We start from the raw sequence: 26087 nt of genomic DNA, 5'->3' as shown, positions 1-26087 counted from the left end.
CAACTGACTACTGGTTTCAACGGCATATGGAAGTCTTTATAAAACAACTGACTACTGGTTTCAAAGGCATATGACTACTGGTTTCAACGGCATATGACTACTGGTTTCAACGGCATATGGAAGTCTTTATAAAACAACTGACTACTGGTTTAAACGGCATATGGAAGTCTTTATAAAACAATAGGCTACTGGTTTCAACGGCATATGGAAGTCTTTATAAAACAACTGACTACTGGTTTCAACGGTATATGGAAGTCTTTATAAAACAACTGGCTACTGGTTTCAACGGCATATGGAAGTCTTTATAAAACAACTGACTACTGGTTTCAACGGCATATGGAAGTCTTTATAAAACAACAGGCTACTGGTTTCAACGGCATATGGAAGTCTTTATAAAACAACTGACTACTGGTTTCAACGGCATATGGAAGTCTTTATAAAACTACTGACTACTGGTTTAAACGGTATATGGAAGTCTTTATAAAACAACTGACTACTGGTTTCAACGGCATATGGAAGTCTTTATAAACCAACTGACTACTGGTTTAAACGGCATATGGAAGTCTTTATAAAACAACTGACTACTGGTTTCAACGGCATATGGAAGTCTTTATAAAACAACTGACTACTGGATTCAACGGCATATGGAAGTCTTTATAAAACAACTGACTACTGGTTTCAATGGCATATGACTACTGGTTTCAATGGCATATGACTACTGGTTTCAACGGCATATGGAAGTCTTTATAAAACAACTGACTACTGGTTTCAACGGCATATGGAAGTCTTTATAAAACAACAGGCTACTGGTTTAAACGGCATATGGAAGTCTTTATAAAACAACTGACTACTGGTTTCAACGGCATATGGAAGTCTTTATAAAACAACTGACTACTGGTTTCAACGGCATATGACTACTGGTTTCAACGGCATATGACTACTGGTTTCAACGGCATATGGAAGTCTTTATAAAACAACTGACTACTGGTTTAAACGGCATATGGAAGTCTTTATAAAACAATAGGCTACTGGTTTCAACGGCATATGGAAGTCTTTATAAAACAATAGGCTACTGGTTTCAACGGCATATGGAAGTCTTTATTAAACAACTGACTACTGGTTTCAACGGCATATGGAAGTCTTTATACAACAACTGACTACTGGTTTCAACGGCATATGGAAGTCTTTATAAAACAACTGACTACTGGTTTCAACGGCATATGGAAGTCTTTATAAAACAACAGGCTACTGGTTTAAACGGCATATGGAAGTCTTTATAAAACAACTGACTACTGGTTTCAACGGCATATGGAAGTCTTTATAAAACAACTGACTACTGGTTTCAACGGCATATGACTACTGGTTTCAACGGCATATGACTACTGGTTTCAACGGCATATGGAAGTCTTTATAAAACAACTGACTACTGGTTTAAACGGCATATGGAAGTCTTTATAAAACAATGGGCTACTGGTTTCAACGGCATATGGAAGTCTTTATACAACAACTGACTACTGGTTTCAACGGCATATGGAAGTCTTTATACAACAACTGACTACTGGTTTCAACGGCATATGGAAGTCTTTATACAACAACTGACTACTGGTTTCAACGGCATATGGAAGTCTTTATACAACAACTGACTACTGGTTTCAACGGCATATGGAAGTCTTTATAAAACAACAGGCTACTGGTTTAAACGGCATATGGAAGTCTTTATAAAACAACTGACTACTGGTTTCAACGGCATATGGAAGTCTTTATAAAACAATAGGCTACTGGTTTAAACGGTATATGGAAGTCTTTATAAAACAACTGACTACTGGTTTCAACGGCATATGGAAGTCTTTATACAACAACTGACTACTGGTTTCAACGGCATATGGAAGTCTTTATACAACAACTGACTACTGGTTTCAACGGCATATGGAAGTCTTTATAAAACAACTGACTACTGGTTTCAACGGCATATGGAAGTCTTTATAAAACAACTGACTACTGGTTTCAACGGCATATGGAAGTCTTTATACAACAACTGACTACTGGTTTCAACGGCATATGACTACTGGTTTCAACGGCATATGACTACTGGTTTCAACGGCATATGGAAGTCTTTATAAAACAACTGACTACTGGTTTCAACGGCATATGGAAGTCTTTATAAAACAACTGACTACTGGTTTCAATGGCATATGGAAGTCTTTATAAAACAACTGACTACTGGTTTCAACGGCATATGGAAGTCTTTATAAAACAACTGACTACTGGTTTCAACGGCATATGACTACTGGTTTCAACGGCATATGGAAGTCTTTATAAAACAACTGACTACTGGTTTAAACGGCATATGGAAGTCTTTATAAAACAATAGGCTACTGGTTTCAACGGCATATGGAAGTCTTTATAAAACAACTGACTACTGGTTTCAACGGTATATGGAAGTCTTTATAAAACAACTGACTACTGGTTTCAACGGCATATGGAAGTCTTTACAAAACAACTGGCTACTGGTTTCAACGGCATATGGAAGTCTTTATAAAACAACTGACTACTGGTTTCAACGGCATATGGAAGTCTTTATAAAACAACAGGCTACTGGTTTCAACGGCATATGGAAGTCTTTATAAAACAACTGACTACTGGTTTCAACGGCATATGGAAGTCTTTATAAAACAACTGACTACTGGTTTCAACGGCATATGGAAGTCTTTATAAAACAACTGACTACTGGTTTCAACGGCATATGGAAGTCTTTATAAAACAACTGACTACTGGTTTCAACGGCATATGGAAGTCTTTATAAAACAACTGACTACTGGTTTCAATGGCATATGACTACTGGTTTCAATGGCATATGACTACTGGTGTCAATGGCATATGACTACTGGTGTCAATGGCATATGACTACTGACTACTGGTTTCAATGGCATATGACTACTGGTTTCAACGGCATATGGAAGTCTTTATAAAACAACAGGCTACTGGTTTAAACGGCAAATGGAAGTCTTTATAAAACAACTGACTACTGGTTTCAACGGCATATGGAAGTCTTTATAAAACAACTGACTACTGGTTTCAACGGCATATGACTACTGGTTTCAACGGCATATGACTACTGGTTTCAATGGCATATGGAAGTCTTTATAAAACAACTGACAACTGGTTTCAACGGCATATGGAAGTCTTTATAAAACAACTGACTACTGGTTTCAACGGCATATGACTACTGGTTTCAACGGCATATGACTACTGGTTTCAACGGCATATGGAAGTCTTTATAAAACAACTGACTACTGGTTTCAACGGTATATGGAAGTCTTTATAAAACAACTGACTACTGGTTTCAACGGCATATGGAAGTCTTTATAAAACAACTGGCTACTGGTTTCAACGGCATATGGAAGTCTTTATAAAACAACTGACTACTGGTTTCAACGGCATATGGAAGTCTTTATAAAACAACAGGCTACTGGTTTCAACGGCATATGGAAGTCTTTATAAAACAACTGACTACTGGTTTCAACGGCATATGGAAGTCTTTATAAAACTACTGACTACTGGTTTCAACGGTATATGGAAGTCTTTATAAAACAACTGACTACTGGTTTCAACGGCATATGGAAGTCTTTATAAACCAACTGACTACTGGTTTCAACGGCATATGGAAGTCTTTATAAAACAACTGACTACTGGTTTCAACGGCATATGGAAGTCTTTATAAAACAACTGACTACTGGTTTAAACGGCATATGGAAGTCTTTATAAAACAATAGGCTACTGGTTTCAACGGCATATGGAAGTCTTTATAAAACAACTGACTACTGGTTTCAACGGTATATGGAAGTCTTTATAAAACAACTGACTACTGGTTTCAACGGCATATGGAAGTCTTTATAAAACAATAGGCTACTGGTTTCAACGGCATATGGAAGTCTTTATAAAACAACTGACTACTGGTTTCAACGGCATATGGAAGTCTTTATAAAACAACTGACTACTGGTTTCAACGGCATATGGAAGTCTTTATAAAACAACTGACTACTGGTTTCAACGGCATATGGAAGTCTTTATAAAACAACTGACTACTGGTTTAAACGGTATATGGAAGTCTTTATAAAACAACTGACTACTGGTTTCAACGGCATATGGAAGTCTTTATAAACCAACTGACTACTGGTTTCAACGGCATATGGAAGTCTTTATAAAACAACTGACTACTGGTTTCAACGGCATATGGAAGTCTTTATAAAACAACTGACTACTGGTTTCAACGGCATATGGAAGTCTTTATAAAACAACTGACTACTGGTTTCAATGGCATATGACTACTGGTTTCAATGGCATATGACTACTGGTGTCAATGGCATATGACTACTGACTACTGGTTTCAATGGCATATGGAAGTCTTTATAAAACAACTGACTACTGGTTTCAACGGCATATGGAAGTCTTTATAAAACTACTGACTACTGGTTTAAACGGTATATGGAAGTCTTTATAAAACAACTGACTACTGGTTTCAACGGCATATGGAAGTCTTTATAAAACAACTGACTACTGGTTTCAACGGCATATGGAAGTCTTTATAAAACAACTGACTACTGGTTTCAACGGCATATGGAAGTCTTTATAAAACAACTGACTACTGGTTTCAATGGCATATGACTACTGGTTTCAATGGCATATGACTACTGGTGTCAATGGCATATGACTACTGACTACTGGTTTCAATGGCATATGACTACTGGTTTCAACGGCATATGGAAGTCTTTATAAAACAACAGGCTACTGGTTTAAACGGCATATGGAAGTCTTTATAAAACAACTGACTACTGGTTTCAACGGCATATGGAAGTCTTTATAAAACAACTGACTACTGGTTTCAACGGCATATGACTACTGGTTTCAACGGCATATGGAAGTCTTTATAAAACAACTGACTACTGGTTTCAACGGCATATGGAAGTCTTTATAAAACAACAGGCTACTGGTTTCAACGGCATATGGAAGTCTTTATAAAACTACTGACTACTGGTTTCAATGGCATATGACTACTGGTTTCAATGGCATATGACTACTGGTGTCAATGGCATATGACTACTGACTACTGGTTTCAATGGCATATGGAAGTCTTTATAAAACAACTGACTACTGGTTTCAACGGCATATGGAAGTCTTTATAAAACTACTGACTACTGGTTTAAACGGTATATGGAAGTCTTTATAAAACAACTGACTACTGGTTTCAACGGCATATGGAAGTCTTTATAAAACAACTGACTACTGGTTTCAACGGCATATGGAAGTCTTTATAAAACAACTGACTACTGGTTTCAACGGCATATGGAAGTCTTTATAAAACAACTGACTACTGGTTTCAATGGCATATGACTACTGGTTTCAATGGCATATGACTACTGGTGTCAATGGCATATGACTACTGACTACTGGTTTCAATGGCATATGACTACTGGTTTCAACGGCATATGGAAGTCTTCATAAAACAACTGACTACTGGTTTCAACGGCATATGGAAGTCTTTATAAAACAACTGACTACTGGTTTCAACGGCATATGGAAGTCTTTATAAAACAACTGACTACTGGTTTCAACGGCATATGGAAGTCTTTATAAAACAACTGCCTCCGCGGATATGGTTGTAGCCTTTGCCTAGGCAGCTTTGAGTGTAAAACATTCCTCATTATATGTAGTGAAGCCTACCTTCCGTTGCCCATGCATTTAAATTGGTGAATGGGAAGCGCGCTTCAATTAGCAGTTGAGAAGAAAAAAAAACATTAGCTATTTTTAATCATGGCCAAAAAAACAACTATTTTTAACACACGATTGCATTTAGAATTGTTGTGCAATGATTGGGCTTATAAAAGCCCAGTGACAGACATTCAGCTCAAAGGCTCTGTATCTAAATAACACACATAACGAATATACACACGGGCCAATTTAATTACACTAAATTATGCAAATTAACCCATAGACCAATAAGCATAACTGGTCAAATGTATTTCCATCCATGAATAGACTAAAAAGCATTATTTCACTATTTTCTTCTTCTCCCAGAAAATTGGCCAATTTCATTTATTGGCTTTCAATTTATATTTTTTTATGTATATAAAAACTATATCGATTAATTTGTTCTTAGTCACTTGTAAGAACACAATTTGCAACGTAACCTAAATAAGACGGTTATAGACAGAACAGCATGGACTCACTGTGGTCACTGTCTGGTCCAAACTCACTGGTCCCACTGCCAGCCCAGGGCTGGGGGGTCCTGCTGGCCCTGGAGCCTGCGATGCCCCTCCTTTCCTCCCCTCTGGTTCTCCCCGAAGACCCCCGTACCTGCCTTGGGGTGCTCAGACGAGAGCCTCCACAGTGCTCCAGCAAGGTTGGTCTGTGTGAGGGGGTGCAGGAAGAGGGGAGAGGCTGCCTTGGCACGGGGGATGTGTGGTGGGGCTTCCCTGGGCTCTGCTCCTCAGGGACTGACAGGCTAGGGAAGAGGAAAGTAACACAAAGACCCATGAGCTGTCAGTCTTGGGCAAACAGCACTAGGAACAAAACAGGGGAAGGTTAAGATCTGTAGGCAACGAGCCAGGGACATTGTGAGGGCACAGTGCGGAGCTGTGTGAAGGTGTGTCAGTATGTCAGTAGTGTGTGTGTGTGTGTGTGAGTGAGTGTTCGTGTGAGACACTGGGGAATGTGTCGTCATGTTCTGCAAGACTGACAGCCGAGTCACTGAGGGTAGAGGAAGAGGGAAGGAGGGGCACCAGTAGCTCACCTCGCCCCCTGGTGGAGAGCACGAGGTGCTGCAGGAGTCAGACGACTGCTTTCAGAGCCAACAAAACCACTGTCAGTCTCTGGTGACATGATCCCATCCTGGTCAACACAGACAAATTACTCTTTCAGGCTCAGTAGAAATTGCTGAATTGTGGAGATAAATGTGTAACTTATTTATCATTCATTCATTATAACAAATTTAAAAAAAAGATTGAACTGACCTGGGACGGCCCTCTCCTGGTCCCAGGCTGCCGTTTGGAGCCTCGCCTCTCTGAGGCAGCACTCTCCCCCAAACTGGTCAGACTGCTGCCATGAGACTTCCTGACCTCGGACCTCTTGCTGTCATTGGCCAGCAGATCAGGAAATGCAGCGGATTGGCTGAGGTCCTTTGGGGAAGGAGGAAGTGATTTGCTGGTCCTTGGTCTCGCCGTTGGAATGAATGGAGTGTCCTGCTGACCCTGCATTGGCCGTCTGAAAACACATAATATAATTTAGAGCAATATAAATGTTATCCAGTGGTCGTATTCATTAGTACACAGTGCACACTGTAGCAAAACCTTCTGCAACAAAAACAAGGGCTTCTTATTGGATAGGTTCAGGCAGACATTCCCTAGTTCTGTTTTGCTTCCTGGTGAATACAAGCCTGGTGCAGAGTTCAGGCTCACCTCTGAGCGAGACTTGTGTGGCCCTTCTCCCTCCCTGTCCTTGGGTGTGGTCCCTCTCTTGTCCCCTCACCACCTGAATGTGTGGCTTCCTCTCCTGCGTCAGGAGAGTCATGGTCTCCCTCTGTCAGATCCAGGTCTAGCAGTCTGGGCAGCTCCCTCAAACTCTGGTAGCTGGAGGGGCATTTGGAAGCAAACTGATATTTACACCACTGTTAAATTGACCAATACCATGATTATGTTTAGAACAAAAGAACAGCCTGCCAATCATTGGCTTATTTTGAATACTTCTGTCCTGCAACGTCATGTAATACAGACTAGACCTTCTTTAAAAGGATAGTTCATCCAAATTACATAAATTACATATTTCCAGTCTAAAAATGATCCCTGATATTAGAATGTTTTGTATTTCATGTCCAAATCATTCCAAAGTGTTTCAAATCGATTGAGACTTACTGGTCCATCAGCATGCTGAAGTCTCTCTCTACGCGTTTGTGTTCGTGACGTAAGGGATGGAGGAGCAGGGATGGCATCCCTCCCTCTTCTCCCTCGCTCTCTCCGCTGGCCGAGCTAACCTCCACCCCCACCCCAGACTCCCCTGGCAGAGGTAACACTGGGCTCTAGAGAGAGAGGTAGAGAGAGAGAGGGGTAGAGAGAGAGAGAGAGAGAGGGGTAGAGAGAGAGAGGGGTATATAGAGAGAGAGAGAGAGAGAGGGGTAGAGAGAGAGAGGGGTAGAGAGAGAGAGAGAGAGAGAGGTAGAGAGAGAGGTAGAGAGAGAGAGAGGGGTAGAGAGAGAGAGAGGAGAGAGAGAGAGAGGTAGAGAGAGAGGGGTAGAGAGAGAGAGAGGTAGAGAGGGGTAGAGAGAGAGAGAGGTAGAGAGGGGTAGAGAGAGAGAGAGAGAGGGGTAGAGAGAGAGAGAGGTAGAGAGGGGTAGAGAGAGAGAGAGAGAGAGAGAGAGGGGAGGGGTAGAGAGAGAGAGAGAGAGAGAGGGGTAGAGAGAGAGAGGGGTATATAGAGAGAGAGAGGTAGAGAGAGAGGGGTATATAGAGAGAGAGAGGTAGAGAGAGAGAAAGAGAGAGAGAGAAAGAGAGGTAGCGTGAGAGAGAGAAAGAGAGGTAGCGAGAGAGAGAGAAAGAGAGGTAGCGAGAGAGAGAGGTAGCGAGAGAGAGGAGAGAGAGAGAGAGGGGTAGAGAGAGGAAGAGGTAGAGAGAGGAAGAGAGAGGGGTAGAGAGAGAGGTAGAGAGAGGGGTAGAGAGAGAGGTAGAGAGAGGGGTAGAGAGAGGAGAGGTAGAGAGAGAGAGAGAGAGAGAGTTAAAGAGAGAGCGAGAGATGTTAACAATCTTGGAAATGCAGGCCTTTATCTTCAGTAGCTGTGTTGTCACGGTACCTCAGGGAGTGGCATGGGCTCGCTGCCCCCTGCAGGCATGGAGTAGGGGGTGGGGTGAGGAGGTGGAGTGGGAGGGGCTTCTGAGGTGGGCCGGTCCTGTTCAGTCTGCTCTACCTGTTCCTTGAGCTCCTCCACACGCATCCCACACTGGAATATACGGCCCTCCAACTCCCTGTCACAAAAACACACACACTTGATGTCCACCACTTAATCTATCAGTTTAAACACAGTATTGTAGATAATCCTGCAGTGTGGTCTCACCTGCCGGGATCAAAGGGGCCCAGCTCGGCCCCTCTCTGCAGTAGAAGTCTGTGTTCGTCTCGTGCTGCTAGATAACCTCTTTCCAGAGAATCCTGCCCCTGCAGCAGCTGGGACAAACCCTGCAGGGACACAACATCACATCATTACTCAAACAACCTGGTGGCCAGTGAGCACTGAGAGACACTCCTCTATACAATATTTGCAAGACTCAAATTAGATAAATATCTGAACAATACCTTCATCTGCTCAAACGGTTTAAGTTTCCCTCTCCTCAGGAGCTCTTCAAATGTCTGCACCTGCTGGAGAAACCTCTCAGCCTGCTTTGAGAGAGCCCTGGTCAGCTGCTCTCCAACTCCAGGGCCCAGGCTTCTGGGGGATGAGGAGGCCGCAGAGGAGACTCCACTATGTCCTGTAGTGCGGAGAGAAAATAGGTTTTTAGTAAAGGACAATAGAAATGTGTAAAGAAATGTTGAATGAGAGGCAGAATCAACTGTCAATGGAGTGTAAGAACGTATTGAAACAAAGCAGTGGGTGTGTCCCAAATGTCACCCTAATTCCCATAAGGCTCTGGTCAAAAGGAATGTATTGAAACAAAGCAATGTGTGTGTCCCAAATGTCACCCTAATTCCCATAAGGCTCTGGTCAAAAGGAATGTATTGAAACAAAGCAATGGGTGTGTCCCAAATGTCACCCTAATTCCCATAAGGCTCTGGTCAAAAGTAATGCACAACAAAGGGATTGGGGTGTCATTTGGGAAGCATATATAAGATGGCTGTTCGTACCTTGTTGGGCAGCCTGTCCATTTAGGTAAACAGAGCCTGAGCTGAGCTCCGCCCTCTGAGCGTGGGGAAAAGTTAGGGTCATGACCTTTGACCCTTCATGGAGTACACCTGATTGGACAGCGTGACTGGGCTTGGGAGGGTCGGAGTAGAGGCTCACCTGGCGATAGAGACAACAGGGAAAAACAGGCGTCAAAAGTAATAAATTGTATGAGCAAAATTATTACAAATTTGATAAATGATAAGAGTTTCAAATCATTTTTGTTGTTGTTACATGCTGTGAAAACAACAGGTGTAGACTAACAGTGAAATGCTTATTTCTTGCGAATTTCTCACATGGAACAGCCTTCATTTGTCAGAACAATAATAGACTGATGGGTTTCAGAAGAAAGTCCTTTGTTTCTGGCCATTTTGAGCCTGTAATCGAACCCACAAATGCTGATGCTCCAGATACTCAACTAGTCTAAAGAAGGCCAGTTTTATTGCTTCTTTAATCAGGACAACAGTTTTCAGCTGTGCTAACATAATTGCAAATGGGTTTTCTGATGATCAATTAGCCTTTTAAAATGATAAACTTGGATTAGCTAACACAATGTGCCATTGGAACACAGGAGTGGTAGTTAATGATAATGGGCCTCTGTACGCCTATATAGATATAGCAGCCGCTTCCAACTACAATAGTCATTTACCACATTAACAATGTCTACACTGTATTTCGGATCAATTTGACATCATTTCAAATGGTCAAAAAAATGTGTTTTTCTTTCAATAACGAGGGCATTTCTAAGTTACCCCAAACGTTTGAACAGTAGTGTACACATAGGTAGGGATAAAGCGACCGAGACAACAGGATAGATAATAAACAGTAACAGCAGCATATGTGATGAGCAATATTCCCTCCAAGCTGCGCACGTTTGCGGGCGTGCAGTACAGGTTAAAACAAGTTGAAATCCAGCCCTGCACGTTGTTTTCCAAAAGTCTCATGGAATGTAGAACTACATTGAACACCACACATTGGCTGCTACTGTAGGCTGAATGACAGAACAGCTATTTCCATGTTAAATTGTTATTGAATGCATTTTCTCCATTGTTTTTGATGGTAGGCCACTCTGATCAAATAGCCACAGCAGTCTACATGGCTACTGTCAAAACTGTAACTTAAAGTAGGTACAGCCTCAGTGTTCACAGTAAATGCACACTGGAAGTTGCACAGAATTTTCACAACGTTCAAGTTTGCGCTCGGCAGATCAGCGCACCAAAGAATGTTGGCTTGGGGGGGTAGAAGCTGTTCAGGGTCCTGTTGGTTCCAGACTTGGTGCATCGGTACCGCTTGCCGTGCGCTAGCAGAGAGAACAGTCCACGTCTTCATAAAGCTGCAGGCAAGGATCTAAACACCAGTGGTGTTGTGGTCTCGGGACCTTTACAGCTGTTCTGTCTCGGAGGAGAGACGCTTCGCAAGGCAGGACAGTCAGAGGTTATAAGGCTCTACTGTCTATGTGTGTTTAATGTATGCATCACATCCTCCATTTTGTGGAGAGGCTCCTATTTCAACCCCCCCTCGGCTCTACCTCGGTCTCAGGGCGATAGAACTGACATCGGGAAAGCATAGAAATAGAGCACATAGAACTGATCTACCCCTTCTTAGACTTGCCTTCAATGACCGTGACAGATCTATGACACACATGTATCTGGGCATGTCGCAGCTTTAATTGTACAGGCAAACTTAGAAGCAGGTATTGGGACTGTGCTTGACAAAGGAATGAATTGGCCCTCCCAGCACGTCGACACTGTTGTGTCTCCGGAGGGAGGAGGAGAGAGACAGATGGTAGTGTGTGTAAGGAGAGGTGGAGGAGGGGGTAAGCTAGATTTTAATTAGTATTAAGAGGAGACTGTTGTGCAGATGGAATAGAAGACGACCGACCTCTCTGTACATGGCCTTTTAAAATCAACGACGAGGCGGTAACCAACAGCTACGAGACAAGGTCCCGTGAGCGGCCAAGACTACGACAACAAACTGTCACTACCCTGTCCATCTGGAGCGGACACCCCTACAGGGCTCGGACATCAATGATGTCACTTCCTGTTTTCCTCCACTGCCTCCATCACGAGGGTCAAAAAACAATGCACGCGATTGTCCTAATGTGAACCGCAGGGTCATAGGACTGTACCCCAAATGACAGGATGGGTCTACTTAGTGTGTGTTGCATCTTATTCTCTAGCTGTTTACTCGTCTCTCTACAACTCCCTTTCCATAACACACTTTGAGAGTCTAATTCCTTAATTTGAATCACAATCTCGCTGAAGCTCTTGGGAGTTGACGAGTAAAGTCCGACAGCCACAGAGGCTGGTGTTCTTCCTCAGTAGGTAGCGTATTATACATGCGGGGGCGCCCTCTGAAACCAGTAGTGTCCCGGATTGCACCCTCTATAGTGCACTACTTTTGACCAGAAGCCAATGGGCCCCGGACAAAAGTAGGGCTCTCACTACCTAGGGAATAGAGTGCGATTAGGGAGGTAAACACAGGCTATGATCATACAGGTCACCTGAGGGGCCCTCTCCAGCATCTGCTTTGTGTTGTCTTTCATGTGGCCTGCATGTATTCAGATGCAGAGCAGACTAAATAGAACCACTCCATCTGCCAGAGACAACAAATACACTTGATATATTGTGATCTCAAAGCCAGAACTGATCCCAAATCAGAGCTTACACTCTTAGACGCTTGATAAATACAGCCCCTGGCCCTTGAGGAGAAGCCTCGGTCTATAGCCAATTTCTTAATAGAAGTTTTGTAGCACATACAGCTATCGAGATGACACACTTGTGTGCTGACACAATGTTAGACACACACACACACACACACACAAAACATTAGGAACACCTTCCTAATATTCATTTGCACCCCTTTGGCCCTCAGAACAGAATCAATTCATCAGGGATGGACTTTACAAGGTGTTGAAAGCGTTCCACAGGGATGCTGGCCCATGTTGACTCTACAAGGTGTTGAAAGCGTTCCACAGGGATGCTGACCCATGTTGACTCTACAAGGTGTTGAAAGCGTTCCACAGGGATGCTGGCCCATGTTGACTCTACAAGGTGCTTGAAGCATTCCACAGGGATGCTGACCCATGTTGACTCTGCAAGGTGTTGAAAGCGTTCCACAGGGATGCTGGCCCATATTGATTCCAATGCTTCCCACAGTTGTGTCAAGTTGGCTGGATGTCATTTGGGTGGTGGAACATCCTTGATACAGACGGGAAACTGTTGAGAGTGAAAAACCCTGCAGCGTTGCAGTTCTTGACACAAACCGGTGCGCCTGGCACCTACTACCATACCCCCTCCCGTTCAAAGGCACTTACATTTTTTGTCTCGCCCATTCACCCTCTGAAGGGCACACATACACACACTCCATGTCTCAGTTGTCTCGAGGCTTAAATGTCCTTATTTAACCTCTCGCCTCCCCTTCATCTCCACTGATTTAACTTTTGTGACAAAACAAGCAGAGAATCATAGAGAATCATTGTACCATCTACAACTGCTGTGAAATACATTTTCTATGACCAAAAATATTGCATTTTCAGCTGTTTGAAGCTGGTGTTCAAAACTGAAAGTAAGTCCCCATAGAACGGATCTACCACTTCTTAGACTTACTTTCAATGACAATGACAGTTCTATAAGTCACATTTCTATGTGCATTTGGTCAGGTCGCCTGAAAAGTGACATATTGCCGCTTTAACAGGGGAGGTCAACAAGGGATCATAGCTTTCGAACCTGGATCCGCCTGGTCAGTCTGCCATTGAAAAGAGCAGGTGTTCCTAATGTTTTTGCAAACTCAGTGGACAGACCATATAGACTACCTTGGCTTGCAGACGCATCCGGTCAATAGTGTTCTCTGCCTCAGCATACTTGGTCAGCAGCCTGTTGTAGTCCTCCTAGAGAAAAGAGGGGGGAGGGGGAAGAAGAGTGAACACTGTGAGCTGGACAGGAAGTGGAGAAGCACTACCCAGAGATAGTCAATTAGAGAATCAATCAGTGAATTTGTGAAGTGAATTGGTGTCAGTGAGTCAAACATTTGAAAAGTCTGAGCATGCCAGAACACTTAGGAATCAGTTAGTCTGAGCATGCCAGAACACTTAAGGAGTCAGAGTTAGTCTGAGCATGTCAGAACACTAAGGAGTCAGAGTTAGTCTGAGCATGCCAGAACACTAAGGAGTCAGAGTTAGTCTGAGCATGCCAGAACACTAAGGAGTCAGAGTTAGTCTGAGCATGCCAGAACACTAAGGAGTCAGAGTTAGTCTGAGCATGTCAGAACGCTAAGGAGTCAGAGTTAGTCTGAGCATGTCAGAACGCTAAGGAGTCAGAGTTAGTCTGAGCATGCCAGAACGCTAAGGAGTCAGAGTTAGTCTGAGCATACCAGAACGCTAAGGAGTCAGAGTTAGTCTGAGCATACCAGAACGCTAAGGAGTCAGAGTTAGTCTGAGCATGCCAGAACGCTAAGGAGTCAGAGTTAGTCTGAGCATGCCAGAACGCTAAGGAGTCAGAGTTAGTCTGAGCATGCCAGAACGCTAAGGAGTCAGAGTTAGTCTGAGCATGCCAGAACACTAAGGAGTCAGAGTTAGTCTGAGCATGTCAGAACGCTAAGGAGTCAGAGTTAGTCTGAGCATGCCAGAACGCTAAGGAGTCAGAGTTAGTCTGAGCATGCCAGAACGCTAAGGAGTCAGAGTTAGTCTGAGCATGCCAGAACGCTAAGGAGTCAGAGTTAGTCTGAGCATGCCAGAACGCTAAGGAGTCAGAGTTAGTCTGAGCATGCCAGAACACTAAGGAGTCAGAGTTAGTCTGAGCATGCCAGAACGCTAAGGAGTCAGAGTTAGTCTGAGCATGCCAGAACGCTAAGGAGTCAGAGTTAGTCTGAGCATGCCAGAACACTAAGGAGTCAGAGTTAGTCTGAGCATGCCAGAACGCTAAGGAATCAGAGTTAGTCTGAGCATGCCAGAACGCTAAGGAGTCAGAGTTAGTCTGAGCATGCCAGAACGCTAAGGAGTCAGAGTTAGTCTGAGCATGCCAGAACGCTAAGGAGTCAGAGTTAGTCTGAGCATGCCAGAACGCTAAGGAGTCAGAGTTAGTCTGAGCATGCCAGAACGCTAAGGAGTCAGAGTTAGTCTGAGCATGCCAGAACGCTAAGGAGTCAGAGTTAGTCTGAGCATGCCAGAACGCTAAGGAGTCAGAGTTAGTCTGAGCATGCCAGAACGCTAAGGAGTCAGAGTTAGTCTGAGCATGCCAGAACGCTAAGGAGTCAGAGTTAGTCTGAGCATGCCAGAACGCTAAGGAGTCAGAGTTAGTCTGAGCATGCCAGAACACTAAGGAGTCAGAGTTAGTCTGAGCATGCCAGAACGCTAAGGAATCAGAGTTAGTCTGAGCATGCCAGAACACTAAGGAGTCAGAGTTAGTCTGAGCATGCCAGAACGCTAAGGAATCAGAGTTAGTCTGAGCATGCCAGAACATAAGGAGTCAGAGTTAGTCTGAGCATGCCAGAACACTAAGGAGTCAGAGTTAGTCTGAGCATGCCAGAACGCTAAAGAATCAGTTAGTCTGAGCATGCCAGAACGCTAAGGAGTCAGAGTTAGTCTGAGCATGCCAGAACATAAGGAGTCAGAGTTAGTCTGAGCATGCCAGAACATAAGGAGTCAGAGTTAGTCTGAGCATGCCAGAACGCTAAGGAATCAGAGTTAGTCTGAGCATGCCAGAACGCTAAGGAATCAGTTAGTCTGAGCATGCCAGAACATAAGGAGTCAGAGTTAGTCTGAGCATGCCAGAACATAAGGAGTCAGAGTTAGTCTGAGCATGCCAGAACGCTAAGGAATCAGTTAGTCTGAGCATGCCAGAAATCTAAGGAGTCAGTTAGTCTGAGCATGCCAGAACATAAGGAGTCAGAGTTAGTCTGAGCATGCCAGAACGCTAAGGAATCAGAGTTAGTCTGAGCATGCCAGAACGCTAAGGAATCAGTTAGTCTGAGCATGCCAGAACATAAGGAGTCAGAGTTAGTCTGAGCATGCCAGAACGCTAAGGAGTCAGAGTTAGTCTGAGCATGCCAGAACGCTAAGGAGTCAGAGTTAGTCTGAGCATGCCAGAACGCTAAGGAGTCAGAGTTAGTCTGAGCATGCCAGAACGCTAAGGAGTCAGAGTTAGTCTGAGCATGCCAGAACACTAAGGAGTCAGAGTTAGTCTGAGCATGCCAGAACGCTAAGGAGTCAGAGTTAGTCTGAGCATGCCAGAACGCTAAGGAGTCAGAGTTAGTCTGAGCATGCCAGAACGCTAAGGAGTCAGAGTTAGTCTGAGCATGCCAGAACACTAAGGAGTCAGAGTTAGTCTGAGCATGCCAGAACGCTAAGGAATCAGAGTTAGTCTGAGCATGCCAGAACGCTAAGGAGTCAGAGTTAGTCTGAGCATGCCAGAACGCTAAGGAGTCAGAGTTAGTCTGAGCATGCCAGAACGCTAAGGAGTCAGAGTTAGTCTGAGCATACCAGAACGCTAAGGAGTCAGAGTTAGTCTGAGCATACCAGAACGCTAAGGAGTCAGAGTTAGTCTGAGCATGCCAGAACGCTAAGGAGTCAGAGTTAGTCTGAGCATGCCAGAACGCTAAGGAGTCAGAGTTAGTCTGAGCATGCCAGAACGCTAAGGAGTCAGAGTTAGTCTGAGCATGCCAGAACACTAAGGAGTCAGAGTTAGTCTGAGCATGTCAGAACGCTAAGGAGTCAGAGTTAGTCTGAGCATGCCAGAACGCTAAGGAGTCAGAGTTAGTCTGAGCATGCCAGAACGCTAAGGAGTCAGAGTTAGTCTGAGCATGCCAGAACGCTAAGGAGTCAGAGTTAGTCTGAGCATGCCAGAACGCTAAGGAGTCAGAGTTAGTCTGAGCATGCCAGAACACTAAGGAGTCAGAGTTAGTCTGAGCATGCCAGAACGCTAAGGAGTCAGAGTTAGTCTGAGCATGCCAGAACGCTAAGGAGTCAGAGTTAGTCTGAGCATGCCAGAACACTAAGGAGTCAGAGTTAGTCTGAGCATGCCAGAACGCTAAGGAATCAGAGTTAGTCTGAGCATGCCAGAACGCTAAGGAGTCAGAGTTAGTCTGAGCATGCCAGAACGCTAAGGAGTCAGAGTTAGTCTGAGCATGCCAGAACGCTAAGGAGTCAGAGTTAGTCTGAGCATGCCAGAACGCTAAGGAGTCAGAGTTAGTCTGAGCATGCCAGAACGCTAAGGAGTCAGAGTTAGTCTGAGCATGCCAGAACGCTAAGGAGTCAGAGTTAGTCTGAGCATGCCAGAACGCTAAGGAGTCAGAGTTAGTCTGAGCATGCCAGAACGCTAAGGAGTCAGAGTTAGTCTGAGCATGCCAGAACGCTAAGGAGTCAGAGTTAGTCTGAGCATGCCAGAACGCTAAGGAGTCAGAGTTAGTCTGAGCATGCCAGAACACTAAGGAGTCAGAGTTAGTCTGAGCATGCCAGAACGCTAAGGAATCAGAGTTAGTCTGAGCATGCCAGAACACTAAGGAGTCAGAGTTAGTCTGAGCATGCCAGAACGCTAAGGAATCAGAGTTAGTCTGAGCATGCCAGAACATAAGGAGTCAGAGTTAGTCTGAGCATGCCAGAACACTAAGGAGTCAGAGTTAGTCTGAGCATGCCAGAACGCTAAAGAATCAGTTAGTCTGAGCATGCCAGAACGCTAAGGAGTCAGAGTTAGTCTGAGCATGCCAGAACATAAGGAGTCAGAGTTAGTCTGAGCATGCCAGAACATAAGGAGTCAGAGTTAGTCTGAGCATGCCAGAACGCTAAGGAATCAGAGTTAGTCTGAGCATGCCAGAACGCTAAGGAATCAGTTAGTCTGAGCATGCCAGAACATAAGGAGTCAGAGTTAGTCTGAGCATGCCAGAACATAAGGAGTCAGAGTTAGTCTGAGCATGCCAGAACGCTAAGGAATCAGTTAGTCTGAGCATGCCAGAAATCTAAGGAGTCAGTTAGTCTGAGCATGCCAGAACATAAGGAGTCAGAGTTAGTCTGAGCATGCCAGAACGCTAAGGAATCAGAGTTAGTCTGAGCATGCCAGAACGCTAAGGAATCAGTTAGTCTGAGCATGCCAGAACATAAGGAGTCAGAGTTAGTCTGAGCATGCCAGAACGCTAAGGAGTCAGAGTTAGTCTGAGCATGCCAGAACGCTAAGGAGTCAGAGTTAGTCTGAGCATGCCAGAACGCTAAGGAGTCAGAGTTAGTCTGAGCATGCCAGAACGCTAAGGAGTCAGAGTTAGTCTGAGCATGCCAGAACACTAAGGAGTCAGAGTTAGTCTGAGCATGCCAGAACGCTAAGGAATCAGAGTTAGTCTGAGCATGCCAGAACGCTAAGGAGTCAGAGTTAGTCTGAGCATGCCAGAACGCTAAGGAGTCAGAGTTAGTCTGAGCATGCCAGAACGCTAAGGAGTCAGAGTTAGTCTGAGCATGCCAGAACGCTAAGGAGTCAGAGTTAGTCTGAGCATGCCAGAACGCTAAGGAGTCAGAGTTAGTCTGAGCATGCCAGAACGCTAAGGAGTCAGAGTTAGTCTGAGCATGCCAGAACGCTAAGGAGTCAGAGTTAGTCTGAGCATGCCAGAACGCTAAGGAGTCAGAGTTAGTCTGAGCATGCCAGAACGCTAAGGAGTCAGAGTTAGTCTGAGCATGCCAGAACGCTAAGGAGTCAGAGTTAGTCTGAGCATGCCAGAACGCTAAGGAGTCAGAGTTAGTCTGAGCATGCCAGAACGCTAAGGAGTCAGAGTTAGTCTGAGCATGCCAGAACGCTAAGGAGTCAGAGTTAGTCTGAGCATGCCAGAACACTAAGGAGTCAGAGTTAGTCTGAGCATGCCAGAACGCTAAGGAATCAGAGTTAGTCTGAGCATGCCAGAACACTAAGGAGTCAGAGTTAGTCTGAGCATGCCAGAACGCTAAGGAATCAGAGTTAGTCTGAGCATGCCAGAACATAAGGAGTCAGAGTTAGTCTGAGCATGCCAGAACACTAAGGAGTCAGAGTTAGTCTGAGCATGCCAGAACGCTAAGGAGTCAGAGTTAGTCTGAGCATGCCAGAACGCTAAAGAATCAGTTAGTCTGAGCATGCCAGAACGCTAAGGAGTCAGAGTTAGTCTGAGCATGCCAGAACATAAGGAGTCAGAGTTAGTCTGAGCATGCCAGAACATAAGGAGTCAGAGTTAGTCTGAGCATGCCAGAACGCTAAGGAATCAGAGTTAGTCTGAGCATGCCAGAACGCTAAGGAATCAGTTAGTCTGAGCATGCCAGAACATAAGGAGTCAGAGTTAGTCTGAGCATGCCAGAACATAAGGAGTCAGAGTTAGTCTGAGCATGCCAGAACGCTAAGGAATCAGTTAGTCTGAGCATGCCAGAAATCTAAGGAGTCAGTTAGTCTGAGCATGCCAGAACATAAGGAGTCAGAGTTAGTCTGAGCATGCCAGAACGCTAAGGAATCAGAGTTAGTCTGAGCATGCCAGAACGCTAAGGAATCAGTTAGTCTGAGCATGCCAGAACATAAGGAGTCAGAGTTAGTCTGAGCATGCCAGAACGCTAAGGAGTCAGAGTTAGTCTGAGCATGCCAGAACGCTAAGGAGTCAGAGTTAGTCTGAGCATGCCAGAACGCTAAGGAGTCAGAGTTAGTCTGAGCATGCCAGAACGCTAAGGAGTCAGAGTTAGTCTGAGCATGCCAGAACGCTAAGGAGTCAGAGTTAGTCTGAGCATGCCAGAACGCTAAGGAGTCAGAGTTAGTCTGAGCATGTCAGAACGCTAAGGAGTCAGAGTTAGTCTGAGCATGCCAGAACGCTAAGGAGTCAGAGTTAGTCTGAGCATGCCAGAACGCTAAGGAGTCAGAGTTAGTCTGAGCATGCCAGAACGCTAAGGAGTCAGAGTTAGTCTGAGCATGCCAGAACGCTAAGGAGTCAGAGTTAGTCTGAGCATGCCAGAACGCTAAGGAGTCAGAGTTAGTCTGAGCATACCAGAACACTAAGGAGTCAGAGTTAGTCTGAGCATGTGCCCGTGGTGTCCTCCTGATCTCTGTGTATATACCTGCAGCTGCTGTACCAGAGTGCTGGCCTGTTGTGGGCATCTGAAATCCTCTGGCACCATAGAGATCAGGGGCCTGCGGGGCCCGCTGCGCGGCGAGGGGGATTGGGGTCCGTCTGTACTGCTCAGCAGCACCTCTCTCACTATGTCAGCAGGGGACTTAAACACCAGGGGGGGCTCCAATGACAGAGACCTCTTTCTGGGGGAGCCTTTGCTCTTGGGGGGGGTGTAGCCGCTCTTAGGGAAGTGGACCCTGGGCTCTACCTTGGAGAAGTCTGGGGTGGGGTAGGTCAGTGGGCCTCTTCGGCCCTCGTCCATGTCAGGGTCATGACTCCTGGGTTGGGGTTTGGGGGGGCTCTCCCTGGGGGTCTGGTGGTTCCAGTCCTTGGTGCTGCTGTGAAGGGGGGACTGTGAGGGTACATGCCAGGATTTCTGGGAGGAACAAACCATGGCTTGTGGGGGGTCAGATAAGCTCTGTCTTATCTTCCTCGGATAGGGGTGTTGCCGATGGTTAACGCCTACCTCATCCTGTGGGCTCTCTCCACCCCTCTCTTTTCTCTCGCTGAGTTGGTAAGATATCCCACACGCAGGAGAGATAGCTGCTGGGTAAGGGGAGGTCCTAGGCTTGAGATCCTCCCCCCCTGACTCAAGCGGCCAATGAGGCCTGGGGGCGTTGCTCATCCGGCTGCTGCGGGATTCCGGAAGGCTCTCTGTGAAGGTGGGATCCTCCGGGAACGTCTCGGCTTCAATCCCTGGAGCATAGGCCAACTCCTCAGAGGAGAAGTGGAGGAGGTGAGGAAAGGTAGAACTGGGAGGGGAGGGGAGAGACTGGGGGGGTGAACAGAGCAGGTCGGGAGGGAAAATTAGGTTTCCAGACACACTCGCTCCCAACCGTTCCCCCCCTCTGCTGTCACTCTCTGAGAGTTCACTAGTCTCCTCTATTTGTAGGTCGGCCCTATAACTGCCTACAGCACAGACCTCGCTCTCCTCCTTCCCCCACTCTCCTCCTCTGACAATAAGGCCCTGATCCCAGCCAGGCCCAGCCCTGGCTGTGACAGGATATGCCATCATGTCAGTGTGCGCGTGTGGCTCGCTGTCCTCCTCCTCCTCCTCCATCTCCTTCTCGTCCTCCGTCACGTCCAGCTGTCTGTCTCTCTCTGGGAGATGCTCCATCCGCTGCCTGTCGACCACGCAGCTCTTCTCCTGTTCAACCTTCTGCTGCTGCTGCTCCTCTTCCTCACTCCAGATCTCCACACGGTCCTTGTCCTCCAATACATCGTCACCTAACAGAGAAAGAGAGGGGGCATGGGAGAAGAGTGAGTTCAGATGCATCCATCTCAGCGGTAACCGTGTTCATAAACTAGGCTATTTAATGACATACCAATACACACACAGCATGGTCACCCCTGCTTGCAGACGTTAGACGCCTTTGATGCTTCTGGCTCGGTTGAAATGTGATATTTTGCTATAGAAGTTATTACATTGCCTGAGTCCCAAACGGCACCCTATGCCCTACATGGTGCATTACTTTTAACCAGAGCCTTACTGGCCATTGTTAGCAAAAGAAATTGTTGTGACATTGTTAGTACTGCATGTGTGACTCACAGAGTGAGAGCGTGTGCGTGTCCTCTCCAGATGGCTCAGAGTCCTGCAGCTCACTCAGGTTATAACTCAGCTCTTCTAGAGGGTCTACCAGCCGCAGCCCACCTGCCCTACTGGGGGACAGGGACCCCTCCAAGGCTCCAGAGTACCAGGGTGGATTCTCCTCTCCCTCCTCCTCCTCCTCTCCTCCCGGACCCACATCCTCCAAGGCTCCAGTGTACCAGGGTGGATTCTCCTCTCCCTCCTCCTCCTCCTCTCCTCCCGGACCCACATCCTCCAAGGCCTCGTCCAGTCCTATGATCCCGTTCTCATCCATCTGGGTGTGGAAGCCCTCCTCCTCTTCTGCTTTCCTGTCCCAACCTTCCTCATCCTCCTCTACCCCCCAGTCCACCTCTGAGCCTATGGAGCTGAAGGGAGAGGGGCGTTGAGGAGCGGGGGTCCAGAACAAAATTCCTGCCCTTGTGCGTTGCCCTCTGGTCTCCATCCTCTCTCAGATCTGACCTCTAGCCAGGTCTGGTGTCACCCCGTATCCTGATTGGCTGCTCCTCTGAAGCCCACCTCCAAAGTCATGGCTTAGAATCTCGCCTACTGGCCGAGGGCCTATGTCCGTCTTATGGAAAGCTTGGGACACTTGATACCCTGAAACCAAATGCAGTAACAATACAGGAATAGTGAGATAAATAACTTTGCGCAGATTCTGATACAAAACATTTCAACTGCAAGCACACACATTCACTTCAACATCTGGCGATTGGGAAAAGCCAAATGCAGCTCCGCATCCCTACCACTCTGTCGGATGTGACTTCACCACACCTCATGGCAGGCCATCTTTAAAGGCAGTAACTAAGGCAGTCATTCATATGATGCAGAACACAGGTCACAGCGCTAATGAACTGTGACTAAAGAGCAAGGACATGAACAGTCTGTCTCCACCCTCACGCACAGCTGCTCCCTACTGCTTCTAAACCAGTCAGCAGAAAACCACGTGTTCATTCCTTCAGTATGCCCAATCTTTACATTTCATCATATTTACTATACCTATATAATATAGAAATGGTTATAGCTTATTATAAAATAGAAATGGTTGCTTCATTCAAAGACAGATAACAAAAAAGGGAGGAACAAATTGCATGAATCAATTCCTAAATGTACAGTACTCTTAGAAGAAACAGGGTTAATCTGTGCACATTAGATCACTAGGCTCACATTTTATAGCTCGGTTTCGATAGATTGCACATCGCTTATTTAGGCTAACAATGGGAAAACATACAGGCTTTTATCAAAAACAGGGAACATGGTGATCAACTATGTCCTGGATGTCATGGAATATGGGTGTGTAAAGTCTCTTCAGTCCTCCTGTAGAGCTCTGGGGTTGCTGTTAACCGTCCCCGTGGTAACCGACAACACCAACACGGAGAACAACAGGCCTCGAGGCTGCACTTCTCACCCCCACCTTCAGCCAAACAGCATTCAGAGCATGGACTCATGGACAAGGCAAGAAGCCGGGAGTGAAGACAAATGAGAGACGTTTCTGGGGGTTCGCTGGGGAAGCTGACGAAGAGACACTTGTTACCTCCTCACCATACTACAGTACCCTTCGATGCGCTTCAAAGCACCTCACAAAGACACACTGACATTCTACCTGGAAATGTGTTGTAGGAGGAACCATGGAACACACAACAACAACAACAAAACGGGAAAACAAATGAGTTTCACAAGACACACAGACCAGGAAAGTGAAGCAGCAAGCTGAGACTTGCTCGTTAGGAAAAGTGGCCACCGTGCATCTTGGTCCTCATCAACATGCCAGATTACCGAGAGCAGATTATTTGGCGAGTGCTGCTTCTAATCTGACACACGGACACATATGCACTGTGTTCTAACATGCAGCTCATCTTTGTTGTGGAGGAAACAAACAGGACTCTCACTATATGTGGAACAAGCAGCAGACTCATGGCTCCTCTGTCCTCCTTTCATACGCAAATGTATGGAGAGTCTCTCTCCGCGGAGAGAAGGCAGCTGGGCTGACGCACAACCCATCTAAACTAAGACAACAGGGAGAACACAAGCTCTTCAGGCAGACCTACAATTTAAGGGCATTTTTCACGGCTAACTTCAGCTCCGGGACTTGGTTCATCAGTGAACATCAAACTTACTTTGACGTAGCCTAGATGGAATGCTTTCAACGCAAACAGTTTAGGCAGTCGATCTTAAAATAGGCGGATGAACTGAAAGTGAAGATCGCACCTTTGATACATTCAGATCATGCACATCTACACTCGTCATTACAGCCATATCACAGACATTCGGTGGATGGTGAAGCATCAAGACTCACCTGTTGCTTAAATCCAAGCGGTGTGTGCATACAGCCCACGAGGTACTCCGAGGTCATGCTATGTGGTCAGGCTGGGTTATTAAACCCTGAGGGGCTCACCAACAGCTCACAGCCAGACAGACAGGGCTGATCTGTTGAGCACACCCAGTGGTAGTCCTGCATCTCCAGAGAGCCCCACTGACAGCTAAACTAATCCCCGGGGTGCCAGTGGAGCTCTCTCTCTCTCTCTCTCTCTCTCTTGAGTCTGGGATAACGAGAGCTGCTAGGCTAATTAGCGCACCTGCCAGGCTCTCCTCTCCCAGACTCCCAGCCCTCCCTCCCAAAGCTGTCAGGACAGGCGTCAACAGAGCCAAACGCGTTTCAGTTTTGTTAAGGCTGAGGACCAGAGCATTCTGCCCATTCAGAGAATCTATCTGAAGCCTCCGGACTTCACCCACGCTGAGAGAGTCCAGTCCTGTGAAGGTTGGCTAAGATGGCCTTACTAACTGACTAAGCAACGTAGGCTAATCTTCTTACAAGGCGAGGGGAGAGATAAGGACATGCAGACAGACACAGAGCTAGGAGAATAACAAACCAACCTGGGCCTAGTGCTGTGAATAGCCTTATGCTCACAGTTATAAGTTATAACTGAGCCAAACCAAAGTCAGGGGACCACGGAAGAGTTGCAAAATTCCCAAGTGGAAGACATGGTCCCACAACGGACTGCAAGTATGGGGAAAACGACAGGGTTTCAGGGGTTCCTTGGGTCCATGATGGGGTAAAGCATCAACACAGAGACAGCCCAAAAACCCATCAGACGTTTAACTTGTTCTTAAGTTATACCTGTGTAGTAGGCTAGTAGCATTAGTAATACATAGTAATTACAGTATACATTTTTATTAATAGTGCATAGCAATGGAGTTGAGTTTTTTTTGTCATTACTTAAGTGTACTAACACACACACACACACACACACACAGTACTTTGGATTCAATCATTGAGATGAAGTACTCAGAAGTACTACTTTGTGACTTTGTTCAAGAATGCTCATTATTTGTGACAAGCACTACACATTTACAAATTCTAAACTTACCTTGTGTTTATATCATCCAAGGCAGTTGTAGCAGAAATTCAGAGAGGCGTCGAGATTGCAGCATTGGCAGACTTCAAAGTAGCAGGCCTTGGTTGCCTTGAGAACCGCTTCCAAACCACAAAAAAAGACCCATCCCAATGTCACCAAGCGATGCATTGCAAACCACGACTTCACTCAATGCCACCCACTTTACCCGACTAAACAAAAACAACAAAACTATAGCTTGGTCCAGTTTCAATTCAGCCACCGGAGATACTATAGAAAAGAGTATACAGTACATATTGGGGAATAGTTAGGTAGCTAGCTAGCTTAGCTAGAAACTACTACTTTCTAGAGGATTGAACACGCTCTCCAATGTTGTGATCCAAGTATTTTATCTACCTAATCAGTGTACGAATTCCCATCACTTAAAAACTAAAAGTCATAAATGTGATCATGGCTCAATCACGGCAAAAGGCAAATTAACTGGTTGATAATACCTGTGATCGTGGGCATTAACGTCAATCCACCAGGAAAAAGCGAGAGTATCCGTTGGCTAATAGCTCCTTTCTCGGAGCGTGGCACTGATTTTCGTGGCGGAAAAGTTATCAAGAAACCAAACTGACGCCAAAAGCAAAGTAGCGATTGGTTCGCTGCATCGCTTGGGGGAAGGACTTGGCTTGGACTGACGTTTCCCCCCCAAAAAATACACTGATATAAACATTGACAGTACATTAATATGAAAATGTAGACAGAATAAAAAATAAGTGCACGTCCAGTGTGTCAGAGATCAACTCTATAGCCTCCCGAATAATTATCAGAATGTAATAAGACTCGACTGATCAGTATAATTTTTATCCACATGAGGGCAGCCTTTTCTTAGATTTCAACTCGATTTTAATACCGTCGATTATTGTTCCTCTAGATTGCGCTGTTAGACGATCTACAGCAGAACCTTCATGCATGTATGATTCTACATATTGTGTGATAACTGTATCTGCAGTTATTTTACACATGAATGAAATCGCCTATTATTCCCACATATGTTGTAGCGTATTGGGAGGATTTGAACTCCGGTCCAACGACTATCAAGTCAACACCTGAATAACTGATCCAATATCAACACTACAACTGAGACGCT

General features: G+C 45.5%; 1 protein-coding gene across 1 annotated transcript in view; it reads right to left on the bottom strand.

Annotated features, from left to right (window-relative positions):
* Window positions 1-25524, bottom strand: part of akna (AT-hook transcription factor) — a 40073-nt gene extending 14549 nt beyond the window's left edge. The window contains exons 1-14 of the mRNA XM_064972463.1: window positions 25447-25524; window positions 24968-25074; window positions 21564-22199; window positions 19962-21241; window positions 13734-13808; window positions 9883-10039; window positions 9337-9509; window positions 9101-9219; window positions 8840-9011; window positions 7908-8071; window positions 7455-7625; window positions 7011-7260; window positions 6791-6888; window positions 6228-6502 (exon numbers count right to left, since the gene is read on the bottom strand). Of these exons, the coding sequence (XP_064828535.1) occupies window positions 6228-6502; window positions 6791-6888; window positions 7011-7260; window positions 7455-7625; window positions 7908-8071; window positions 8840-9011; window positions 9101-9219; window positions 9337-9509; window positions 9883-10039; window positions 13734-13808; window positions 19962-21241; window positions 21564-22044 (3415 nt within the window). The 5' untranslated portion in view covers window positions 22045-22199; window positions 24968-25074; window positions 25447-25524. The remainder of the gene's footprint in view (window positions 1-6227; window positions 6503-6790; window positions 6889-7010; window positions 7261-7454; window positions 7626-7907; window positions 8072-8839; window positions 9012-9100; window positions 9220-9336; window positions 9510-9882; window positions 10040-13733; window positions 13809-19961; window positions 21242-21563; window positions 22200-24967; window positions 25075-25446) is intronic.
* Between the last annotated feature and the right edge of the window lie 563 nt (window positions 25525-26087).

The sequence above is a fragment of the Oncorhynchus masou genome, chromosome 8 (genome assembly GCF_036934945.1).
Source record: "Oncorhynchus masou masou isolate Uvic2021 chromosome 8, UVic_Omas_1.1, whole genome shotgun sequence".
Taxonomy (NCBI): Eukaryota; Metazoa; Chordata; class Actinopteri; order Salmoniformes; family Salmonidae; genus Oncorhynchus; species Oncorhynchus masou.
Note: the sequence above shows the minus strand (reverse complement) of the source record. Positions and strands in the feature narration are given on the sequence as shown.